The 12,632-nt window shown below is 42.1% G+C and overlaps 1 protein-coding gene across 1 annotated transcript in view; it reads right to left on the reverse strand.

Annotated features, from left to right (window-relative positions):
* ntrk3b (neurotrophic tyrosine kinase, receptor, type 3b) overlaps window positions 1-12,632 on the reverse strand; it is a 324,652-nt gene that overhangs the window by 21,953 nt on the left and 290,067 nt on the right. Inside the window, exon 15 of the mRNA XM_060941065.1 lies at window positions 6,611-6,741. Within this exon, the coding sequence (XP_060797048.1) occupies window positions 6,611-6,741 (131 nt within the window). The remainder of the gene's footprint in view (window positions 1-6,610; window positions 6,742-12,632) is intronic.

Here is a 12,632-nt window from a genome sequence, read left to right on the forward strand (position 1 = left end):
GCAATAAAATATGAAATAAAAGTATTTGATGGTAAGAACATATCCTTTTTATTTTTCAAGAATTATTATTATAGCATTTTTCACAAATTGCTACTGTCATTTCGCCGGTTTGTTTACATTCTAAGCGGAAATGATTTTGTCGGACATTTTGTATAAAGTTTTTAATTAATCGAATTTGCAAAAAATAAAAATGCTCTGTTTCTCAAAATCCAGTGACTGTGGATAGAATAAAGCAGTTATTCCACTCAATCTTGTTGTACTCGGCGCTCCGTGCCTCGTCGGCTATCAGCTCATGTACGACTCGATTTTGTGGAATAACTGTTAATTATTTTTACCATCCATATCAAATCATCTGTTGGTAACAAAAGTTTTAAGATGGATCAGTTTGGATTTTTGTGGAACCAAGTGAAACAACACCAACAGTGGTACGCAGAATAGTATGAAGAAGCGAGACTGGGGCTGATTTCTTTCTAGCCCAGACTGTAGATTCATGTAGCACATCACTGACAGACATATCAGGTGATTACACAGAGTTAAATGCCCTCTGGATCTAGATTTGATGTCCATTTGGGCTGATATTTTTCATCCCACTTCGCTGACATATCCGTAACATATCATCAACCGTGACTGAGAAGGTGCACGTGAAATACAGTCATGGGTGTAAGCAATGTGAATGAAGTTGATTTTGTGTTTTTGTTTGAGCAAAAGGGCCACTATTTGATATTGTATTTGATATTTGGTGGAAATACATCAGAACCCAGTTGAACATTATGCATTTGGAAGTGTTTTAAATTAGAAATCACGAATGAAGGCCTGTCTGCCTGTGTGTGTGTAATAGTTTGCCACACATCATCATCATCATTATTATTATTATTCCATTGAGATACAATGCAATGATCAACCCTAATACTTTCATTGTTGCGATACTGATAGATATTATATTTAAGTCCTCCCATCTGAAATCACGACCCCCACTGTCGGTAACATTACTACTCACTCACAGATGAACTCAAGAATTTAATGAATTTCTTGGAATGTGATGAATCTAATCCTAATCTGCTAAAGTCGGTTTAATATTCAGGACCTCAATACTCAAAGCTCATGCCTGATATTATCACAGATCTGTGAAATAGTGTGAGACACGGATAGGCTATTTTAAGGATACGCCATTATACTCAGCATGAATGCTCTGATTGGCTGGGAAGATCCTTAATAATCACCAAACTCTCCAATTTTCCCTCTGCAGTGCGCATTAATATACCAGTGCTCATTTGAATGAAATCTGAATATAGCTTTTGAATTTTCTTTAATGACCTTGCAGCATGAAGCATTGACTGCATAGGTTGATGTGAATCCCCGATGAAGACAGGATCCTCATGCTGCCACAAATGTTCAGCCTATCCTCTGCAGACATTTCGAGAGATTCCTCAGTATAGCCTGCAGCTTCCTCCTACGCTCCATTACTCTGGGTATTGGATATTTCTTTCTGAGATATAATCCAATCAATTACACCATCCTTAAAAAATAGCTGGAGCTCAAACAGCACATAGGCCGATGTGACTGCTCGGCGAGAAAGTCTCTGATATACGCCACGTGGATGTTCAGATGGAGAGCGGTGCTAACACTACAGATGGCTCACCATCCCCCCTGTCAGTGAATCTGTTAGCTTCCTGTAGCTCAGTGCCATGTCCTTAACAGTGTTCCTGCCCTGCATAACAGACACCCCATCAATGGTGCCACTGCGGTGTGTGCTGCCTGTCCGCAAATCTGTCTCACCCTCACTTCATAGTGAGGTACCCCGGAGGCAGAGGAGCGCTCGTCTGTGAGTTTATCTTCATGCTGTACTGGTTTTAATTCATTCAATTGAATCAAAAGAAAGAGTTCAGATGCTCAGAGCGTGTGTTCAACATCATTACAGATCCTAAAAAGCACAGCACAGCAAAATATAACCATCAAGAAAACAGGACGTCAAATGATATCACTTAGGTAATGGAGAGGATCGGTCCTGAAGGCTTTATTGTGACATGTAGCTAAATTCACTGTATGCTCGACAAGACAAAGTGATGCTTGAACAGATACTGTAGACTTGGATGAAGATATATGCCGCCTAAATCATGCAAAAATCAATATGACCAACAGACCTCTGTGCCTTTTATAAAAAAGGCTAACGACCTCACATCCATCAAAATGCCTGAACTATAAATTGGGGTGAAGTCAGGCAGAAATGGTCCAGCATTGCAGATACTCAGCCATTCCACGGAGAGAAATGAATTTGAATAGCTGTCTCACAAGCTTTAACAGTCCCAAATCAAGGGCAAAATTGTGACCTCGTTCTGAACACAATACATCAAAAGGAAGTAAATTGCACTAGATGTCTAATATGTTACAACTCCAAACAGCAATCCTTCAGGAAATCCTTCAACTCTGCTGGTCATTTCATCTCTTTTACAGCAACCCTCTTTAGTACGTACTTTCCCCCAGTTACTGGCTACCAGTTCCAACCCACTGGTCTCAAGGATGAAGGCAAACACATCCTTTACCAAGACAAGTAAAGCTGGCCAATGCATTTTTTTCATACATGTACCTCTTTCAATGTCATAGAGTGGCTAAACATTCTCGGAGGAGAGCACTATTTTGGATACATGACCTTAGAGACGCCTGTGATTGGTGTTTTTGATTGTGACCCATTCCTAATTCTTTTCTGGGTGTTCTGAGAATGTTTTTTATATAACGTCTGCAAACATTGCTGCACCATGTCTAAGGATTATCACTAACATTTCCATTACGTTTGTTTTTGTCTAAATGAGAGCATTGTTCCCAAAGTTATGACAGTTACAGCAGATGTTTTTCTTTTCTTTCTTTTTTTTGACGATTTGGGGTACGTTATTTTTGAATACTTAAGGCCAATTTATGCTGACAACCCAGTCCTCACAGATAGCGTCACAGACAGTGTCTGCGTAGCCCCCCCCACCTTCGCAGATGCTCTGCGTGCACCTCCCAAAAATTGTGACCACCGCAGAAGCCTCGCAGACAGCGTCGAAGACAAGAGGGCTCTGATTGGTCCACTCTACATCCGCTGTACACGCACTTCCGCTTCCCTATTTTCCTGGTTTGGTTTGTTTTCACGACCGGCATTTTTAAAAACATGAGCGAAGATGGAGCAGCATGAAGAGCGGTTGATTGAGGAAGTACGTACAGCTATACGACTCCAGTTCTAGTCATTATAAAAAAAATAAAAGTTCTAGTCATTATAAGTAACTGGAGGATAAACACTCCACTAACCACACCCACCAACTACTCCTAGCGACTTCGCGCCCCCTTGCATTGTGCCGGTGAATAACATCGCGCACGCCTACTCCCCGCTCAACGATAAATTACAACTGTCTGCGAAAAGCTATCTGCGAAAGCCTTGTCGCAAAAGCATGCAGAGGCCTTTACTGAACACCATAATAACATTTTCTACTAGCCAGAAATAGGGAAAAACCTTAGACCAGCGTTTCTCAACCTTTTTTCAGTCACGGCACCCTTCAGAAGTATGCAAATTCTCAAGGCACCCCCATATAAATTATACGCAGTCACGCTGACCATACGCTGACCCCAGCAGTGACGTTGTGACATGGGAAAGGGGGCCGTGAGACAAATTTTGATGATGCATGAGGCGGCGATGATCTGCATTAGTGTAACTATAATTTTTTGGAATTTTAATTCATTTTATTTATTTCAATGTTAGAATATATCATTTTTTGACGGCACCCCAACGAAGCCAGACGGCACCCCAGGGTGACGTGGCACCCCGGTTGAAAAAGGCTGCCTTAGACTATGGAAGCCAGATGTGATATTAAATAATATCAAAATAAACTGCAAAAGATCTTTACACATTTGGACATTTTTTACTTTATCTTTACTCACGGTGGTGTAGTGGTTAGCACTGTTGCCTCACAGCAAGAAGGTTCTGGGTTCAAGCCCAGCGCCTTTCTGTGTGGAGTTTGCATGTTCTTCCCGTGTCTGCGTGGTTTTCCCCCCACAGTCCAAAGACATGCGGTTAACATGGGGCGGCCTTGGGCTGAAATGCCCTTGAGCAATGTACCTAACCCCCAACTGCTATAGCTGCCCACTGCTCTGGGTATGTGTGTGTGCTCATTGCTCACTTGTGTGTGCATGCATGTGTTCACTGCTTCAGATGGGTTAAATGTAGAGGATGAATTTCACTGTGCTTGAGTGTACATGTGACAAATAAAGGCTTCTTCTGCTGCTGCTTCTTCTTCACCAGGCAACTTACTTACTTATTAGGTTGGCCTCAGCCATGCCCAGTGTCATGATCCATATTTGGGCCTTACCATGCTACTGCCAGTGGCATCTAAACGTAGGGAACGCAACTCTTCCAACACTGATGGATAGCCAGTGGCCATCCACTAGGCGATTTAGAGTTGCCAGCTGACTAAATCTGTATGTCGTTGGACTGCAGGAGGAAACCCACACAAGCACAGGGAGAACATGCAAACTCCACACAGAAAGGTTCCCATCAGCCATGAGGCTCAAACCCAGGACCTTCTTGCTGTGAGGCAAAAGTGCTAACCACTGCACCACCAAAGAAAATTCTTTGTAATGTGAATTTGTAATTTTTAAAAAAATATATTGTTCAGGCTGACAGAGAAATTTTATGGAGCCCTAGCAGGGACATGGAGAAAAAAAAAACATGGAGGAACAAAAAGATATACATTTGTGAGAACTCACAAAACCTTTTCATTCAGGTCAATGTACTTCTGGGTTGGTTACAGCTATAGCTGCATGTAAACCAAAATATTGCAGTGCACATACCATTGGGAGAGGCTCACAGAATTTTTATATTGGCCTCATATAAAGAAATTAAATGCATTTTGTAGATGTGGTTTTGTGTGTGTGTGTGTGTGTGTGTGTGTGTGTGTGTGTGTGTGTGTGTGTGTGTGTTTTCGCGGCATTCAAACTGAATGCTAGCACTAATGCTAACACGGCCACTCAGTGGGGTAACTGCAGTGACTTTTGTATACGAGAAATGTTTGCGGAGACTTATGTGTAGAAATGATGTGACTGGTCGCACGAATACCGTAAACACTGATAATGCAACACAGTTTTGAATACACTACAACTTGTGCTGGTAAAACAGGAAACTAATGCTTTGCAACATCTCACGAAACTCAGATCCTCTCATACCTGCTGCCAAGCACTGATTCAATGTCTATATTTGAGGCAATCTCAAAATAAACTGTTATGAAAGTTATGCAAGATATTTCACAGTTTTTTATTTAGGTCCATGTATTTACTGGTCAGGTCGGCAACATGGAAACCGGGCTGTAGTGGAGGCTAAATGTAGTAAACAGTGTTTATGTACTGTCTACATTTCTGAAATGGCGTGTACGCACCTCTAAATCGAGTTTATGCAACTTTAAAATTTGCTAACATGACAGTTTCCTATTGTTTTACCAAGACAATCTGTCGTACCCTCACAATTCCACTGCATTATCAGCAGTTATGCTTTCTGCATGATCAATCACATCATCTCTCTGCATACGTCTCTTGGATGCAGAAGTCATTGTGGTTACACCCACTGAGCGGCCACGTTAACATTAGTGTTCAGCTTGAATGCCATGGAATCACACGAAAAACCACATCTACAAAATGGATTTAATATCTTTATATTTGAGGCCAATCTCAAACTTCTATGAACGTCTCCCACTGGTGTGTGTGCTCCATTATTACTGTTATGAAAGTTATGCAAGATATTTCACAGTTTTTTTATTTAGGTCCATGTATTTACTGATCAGGTCGGCAACATGGAAACCGGGCTGTAGTGGAGGCTAAATGTAGTAAACAGTGTTTATGTACCGTCTACATTTCTGAAATGGTGTGTACGCACCTCTAAATCGAGTTTATGCAACTTTAAAATTTGCTAACATGACAGTTTCTTATTGTTTTACCAAGACAATCTGTCGTACCCTCACAATTCCACTGCATTATCAGCAGTTATGCTTTCTGCATGATCAATCACATCATCTCTCTGCATACGTCTCTTGGATGCAGAAGTCATTGTGGTTACACCCACTGAGTTTCCATGTAGCTGAACTGACCTGGAAGTACACTGATCTAAATGAAAAAGTTTTGTGATATCATGCAAATGTTTTGTTTTTTTTCCTCCATGTTCCTTTTGGGGCTCCGTAGAAATTTAGCCAAGCACAAAAAGGCTTAAAATCAGTTTTAGTATTAGCTCCATTGATTAAATCATCTTCAGGCTTTATCCCGCTCAAGGTCATGGTAGACCTGGAAGACACTGGGTGCAAATTGGGGAAAAAAGCTGCTTTGCGACAATATCGATTGTTAAGAACATCATACAAATAAAACTGAATTCAATACACCATGAGCACCAAACACAGACACATTCACACCCAAGGCCAATTTACACTTGCAAATCTATCTATCAACCTCTTTTTTTTCTAGGTGGAAGGAAACCAGAGAACCCAGTGGAAACTCACACAGACATGGGGAAGTATTGATCTCCTTTTACTAAAAAAATTAAATTGGCTTATTATAACCTGAGCTAAGCAGAACATGCTTGAGTGAGTAAGACGCTATGCACCTTGACGGCTACCAGCATCTTCTCCTTGGTAGGGCTGAGGTTGTAGCACTCGGCTAGGAAGACCTTGCCGAAAGCCCCTTCTCCCAGCTCCCGCTTCAGAACAATGTCCCTCCGCTTCACATGCTGGACATCTAGAGAGAGAAAAAGTGAAGCAGAGACAATATTTTATGAAGGATGTATGGTCTTATGTCAGTAAACAAACATGTAACTTTAAATAGGAAGAGAGAGAGAGAGAGAGAGAGAGAGAGAGAGAGAGAGTGTGTTTGTGCGTGCTTCCCAAAGTCTCAGTGCAACCCAGTTAAAGTAGTCACAGTGTTCTAGCTGCATATCTTTTACTACAGCTCCATCCTCCGAGAGAAACTCGGACTCAAAAGACTGACCATAATGTCAAGAAACATTGCAAAGTTTTGGCAGCTTTGTTATCAATACCCATTTATGAGCTCTCGTGAAGAATATTCATTGTTTACATATTAGGAGTTGCCAATTCAAGCATGAGTATCTAAACACGTGTGATAGCGAGTGTATGAAAGATACATCTCATGGATACACTGGGACGCATCATCGGTGATGGAACCTGGAGTCATTGGGTGTTTCGGGCCTTTCAACATCATACACCCTCTCCCAGGCGACCCAGCCAGGGTTGATCAGACCCTAGCTTTCGTCCCAGATATACATACATACATACATACATGCACACACACACACATACACTATATATATATATATATATATATATATATATATATATATATATATATATATATATATATATATATATATATATGTGTGTGGGGGGGGGGGAGTGTCTTTTTCATAGTGTGTGAAAAGTCTGTTCCTGTGCAGATGGAGCGATGGAGGTTTCATTCACTCTTACAACCGAATGTGTTTTCTGCATTCCTCTGAGCTTCCTCAGACAAGAAAAAAAAAATCCTAAATGCAAATGAGAGTCAATTGTAAAAAGCCTCTTTAAACCATCTGTGGAAATTCACTTGAGGCCATTTATGCATCGGTACGCAGTCATTTTCATTACAGTGCTGCATATTAGTGTTTCTAAAAAATGCACAACTACCCTCATGCATACGATTGACGCCTCTAGATATAAACACGTCCTCAAATATGACCTTCATTTATGAAACTGAAATGTGATGCGTCGCATCTTTTTTTCAGTTTCACTATGTTATGTAACTTTTCTAATTTTCTAGAAGAGATCTAAATCTATATCAAGATGTCTCTAAAGCTGCTTTGTGACAATGTCCATTGTTAAAAGAGCTATATAAATTGTGCCATTAAGCCATAACATTCAAACCACCTGCCTAAGGCCAAGTTTACATTAGACCGTATCTGTCTCGTTTTCTTCGCGGATGCACTGTCCGTTTACATTAAAACGCCTGGAAACGCCGGGAAACGGGAATCCGCCAGGGTCCACGTATTCAATCTAGATCGTGTCTGGTCCGGTGGTGTGTAAACATTGAGAATACGCGGATACGCTGTGCTGAGCTCTAGCTGGCGTCGTCATTGGACAACGTCACTGTGACATCCACCTTCCTGATTCGCTGGCGTTGGTCATGTGACGCGACTGCTGAAAAATGGCGCGGACTTCCGCCTTGTATCACCTTTCATTAAAGAGTATAAAAGTATGAAAATACTGCAAATACTGATGCAAATACTGCCCATTGTGTAGTTATGATTGTCTTTAGGCTTGCCATCCTTCCACTTGCAAGTGGTAAGTGATATGCGCTGGGATCACACACACAGCGGCTCAGTCCCGAATCACTGCTTGTGCACTTCACTCGCGCGCTCTGTGAGCTGCGCAGGGCCGGAGTGCGCACTCTCCAGAGGGCACTCGCTGTTCAGGGCGGAGTGATTTGGAGCGCAGGATGCCCGCGGAGCCGAGCGTATCCGTGTATTGGTGTTGCTGTGTGCACGTGAATCGTGTATTGGTGTTGCTGTGTGCACACTAATCGTTTTAAAAACGTTAATCTGATGATCCGCTGATATGGTCTAATGTAAACCCCACCTAATATTGTGTAGGTCCCCGTTGTCCTACCAAAACAGCTCTGACCTGTCAAGGCATGGACTCCACAAGACCTCTGAAGGTGTGATATAAGTCTTGCAAGTTGCGAGGTGGAGCCTTCATGGATTAGACTTGTTTGTCCATTACATCCCATGGATACTCAGTTGGATTGAGATCAGGGGAATTTAGGGGCTGAGTCAATACTTTGAACTCTTTGTCATGTCCCTCAAACTATTCCTGAAGAATTTTTACAGTGTGTCAGAGCACATTATCCTGCTGAAAGAGGCCACTGCCATTACTGAATACTGTTACCATGAAGGGCTGTACTCGGTCTGCAACAATGTTTAAGTACCGTAGGAGGTATCTGTCAAAATAACAGCCAGATGAATGCCAGGACCCAAGGTTTCCTAACAGAACATTGCCCAGAACATTACACCATCTCCACCAGCTTGCATTCTTCCTATAGTGCATCTTGGTGCCATCTCTTCTCCAGGTAATGATGCACACACATCCAGCTGTCTACATGATATAAAAGAAAATATCATTCATCAGACCAGGCCACTTTCTTCCATAGCTCCATGGTCCAGTTCTGATGCTCACATGCCCATTGCAAATATTCTTGGCAGTGGACAGGGGTCAGCATGGTACTTTGACTGGTTTGTGGCTACGCAGCCCTGTATGCAGCAAGCTGTAAACTTTTTCAGCAGTTTATGCTACAGTAGCTCTTCTGTGGGATTGGACCAGACAGGCTAACCTACTGTCCCTATGCACATCAATAAGCTTTGAGCACCCATGACACTGTCACCAGTTCACCAGTTGTACTTCCTTGGATCACTTTTGGTAGGTGCTAACCATTGCATACCAGGAACACCACACAAGACCTGTCGTTTTGGAGATGCTCAGACCCAGTCATCTAGCCATCACAATTTGGCCCTTGTCAAAGCTGCTCAGATCCTTATGTTTGCCCATTTTTCCTGCTTCCAACACATCAACTTCAAGAACTGGCTGTTCTCTTGCTGCCCAGTATATCCCACCCCTAGACAGGTGCCAGTATAACAACATGATCAATGTTATTCACTTCACCTGTCAGTGGTTTAATGTTATGGCTGATCAATACTGTATATTTCATTTTATTGTATCTTTATATGTAATACACTACACCATTTCCACAAACTGCTCATTTTTTTTTTATAACCACAAAACTTTATTTTGTGTGTCCGTGAAGCACAAAATGTGCTGTTAAGAATCTTCATACCAGAGCTGCCCTGCCCATTCACACACCATTTTCAAATGTAAACCAACTTTAGCCTAAAATCCATCATCCATCAGATAGACAGTTTTCTAATAATATGTAGCATGAAGTATTTTGCAAAAATAAAATTTAAAAAATATTTCCCTTCCTATCTGCCAGAAAATACTTTTGTTCAGTATTTTATTTCTCTACCAGAGCCAATAAAAAAAAAACATCTGCAGTTTTAGTTCTCACAAATAATGCCCTTTCTCCAGTAACAGGGTGATCTAACGGAACAAAAACTGATCTGTAGGAAATGGCAATACAGCAGGGTATAGTTATAATTTGTTTAAATGTCTTCTGTAAATTTCTATAAATGCAGACGCTTTTTGACAGAAAGAAATGTTCTACATTGGCAAACTGATGTTAGGTAGTTAGCAGTTGTTTCTGGAAAACACACCTCTTGCACACAAAGAACATGAAACCGTGATGATCTGAAGACAGCAGTGATCACAGTTGTATGTTAAGGGGCTAACAGAGTAAGTTGTGTGTTGTTGCTGTCTGAGGAAATTTCATGATAATACAGCACATACAGTGCCCACCATGATTATTGTCCCCCCTTGTAAAGATTAGTAAAAAGGGTTAGAAAAAAAATCCACCTTTTGGTGAAGTCGCTTCATCTCATACTCAAAAAATGAGAAAAATTTTAATCAAAGTTTAATTGAAATAAATTTATTCAGAGAAAAACAAATCCCTCATAAAGAAATAACTATTTTCTACAAAAACATGCACCCCTAGAAATGACAGTGAAGACCAGGGCCGCTGACAGCTTTGGCTGGGCCCGGGACAAAATGCTCTGAATGGGCCCCCCCTAACAACCCCCCCCCCCCCCCCCCCCGGGCCAACCCACACACACATCCTTTAACCAAACGCCATTAAATGCATTCCGTTACGCCCCAAGCCTGCATGCGACAGCCCCCGCAATGCCTTCCTAAACTCGTGGATAGTCTACTATAATCACGCGATTGGGGTGCTTTTGAAGGAGCAGCGATGGACGGGGGATTTCGGGCAGGGCTGGGGGCGAACATAGTATACTGCGCGTGCGTACTGTCCAGTGTGAAAAGCAGAGAAGAACACACCACTCGAGAAACGGCGGGATATGATTGCGGGCTAATGTGATTATTCTTAGCTTCAATCAGATATATGAAACACAATGTTATTAAGCCGTTGTGGTTATGAAATGATTCAATGCCCTGTGTGTTTGATATGGTGTTCAGTGTGACTTGCTCTCCCCTCGTTTGTAACATGAATTGCGTGCCGCGCGTGCCTTGGTTGGGGTTACTTTACGGGGCTGGAAAAAGTTGGCTGTGTCTTACCTGGCTCAGCTGCCCCACTGCCTTTGCTAGTACCTGCTGCATCATCCAAATCTTTTTTAAAATATTTATGCAGTGAGCCCCTGAGTCTCTTGGTTTCTTCCTCTCTTTTTCTCTTTTCTTTTCTGTGCTCCTGACTTGTGCATGTTGGCAAATGGCACGCACGCTGATTGTCGAAGCGCTATGATCGAACGATGTCGTTTTTTTCCCCTTAATCAAAGAGTCAGAACAAACCATTTTTGCATTAGGGGTGGTAGGGGGTTCTTGACGCCTTTTTCAAAGACAATAAAGGCAAAAGATCTAGAAATCATTTACTGAATGCAAATATAGCACATTTCTCCCCCAAATCAACACATTTTGAAATGAAATAAAATAATCGCAACTTCATGAGAGCCCAGTTCTGGGCCCTCCCCATTCCTGGGCCCGGGACAACATACCCGTTTGTCCCCCCCTGTTGGCGGGCCTGGTGAAGACAATGCAACTGTTTCCTATTTAAATGGTACATTTGTGAGTTGACTGGAGTGTGTAGGAACTTTCAAGCTGTAATCCGTGACTTCCTGATTAACTGGGGTACAAATATGAGGTGACACAGAGGCAAAATTCCCTTACCCTGTGTCTGAAATCACTCCCGACTCACTATATAGTGGACTATATAGTGAGGTCGCCATTTTGTAGTGCTGTCCGAATGTATAGTGAGCATTATTACACCCTATAAAGTGCACTCAAAGTATCCCACAATGCATCACAAAAAGTAGTGTACAACCGATGGTCACTAATCAAGTAATATATCCCATCATGCATTGCAGTTGTGCTGAAAGAAATCGAATCAAAAGCCTCAAATTTGATTTAATAAAAGGCAGCGGCAAAGAAGACAGTATTCAGCCTTATTTTAAAAGAACTGAAAGGTGCAGGCAGGCCTGCCGACAGGGGGGGACAAACGGGTATGTTGTCCCGGGCCCAGGAATGGGGGGGGCCCAGAACTGGGCTCTCATGAAGTTGCGATTATCTTATTTCATTTCAAAATGTGTTGATTTGGGGGAGAAATGTGCTATATTTGCATTCAATAAATGATTTCTAGATCTTTTGCCTTTATTGTCTTTGAAAAAGGCGTCAAGAACCCCCTACCACCCCTAATGCAAAAATGGTTTGGTCTGACTCTTTCAGCCCGTCCCTACTCTGTGTGTGTGTGTGTGTGTGTGAGAGAACGAGCAGCCCCTCCCCCGACCCGCGCGCTGCAAGCAGAGTGTCACAGGATTTTCTCAGTGCGCTCCCTCCAAACAATGGGGATTTACACGGAAACGGAAGGAGATATTCACAAATTTCTTTCACAGTTAGCGCCACAAGGCTCTCCTGAACACACTGATGTAATTTTTTTGTCTGTAGTGTAAAAAATGAGGTCACTAG

The sequence above is a fragment of the Neoarius graeffei genome, chromosome 15 (assembly GCF_027579695.1).
Source record: "Neoarius graeffei isolate fNeoGra1 chromosome 15, fNeoGra1.pri, whole genome shotgun sequence".
Classification (NCBI taxonomy): Eukaryota; Metazoa; Chordata; class Actinopteri; order Siluriformes; family Ariidae; genus Neoarius; species Neoarius graeffei.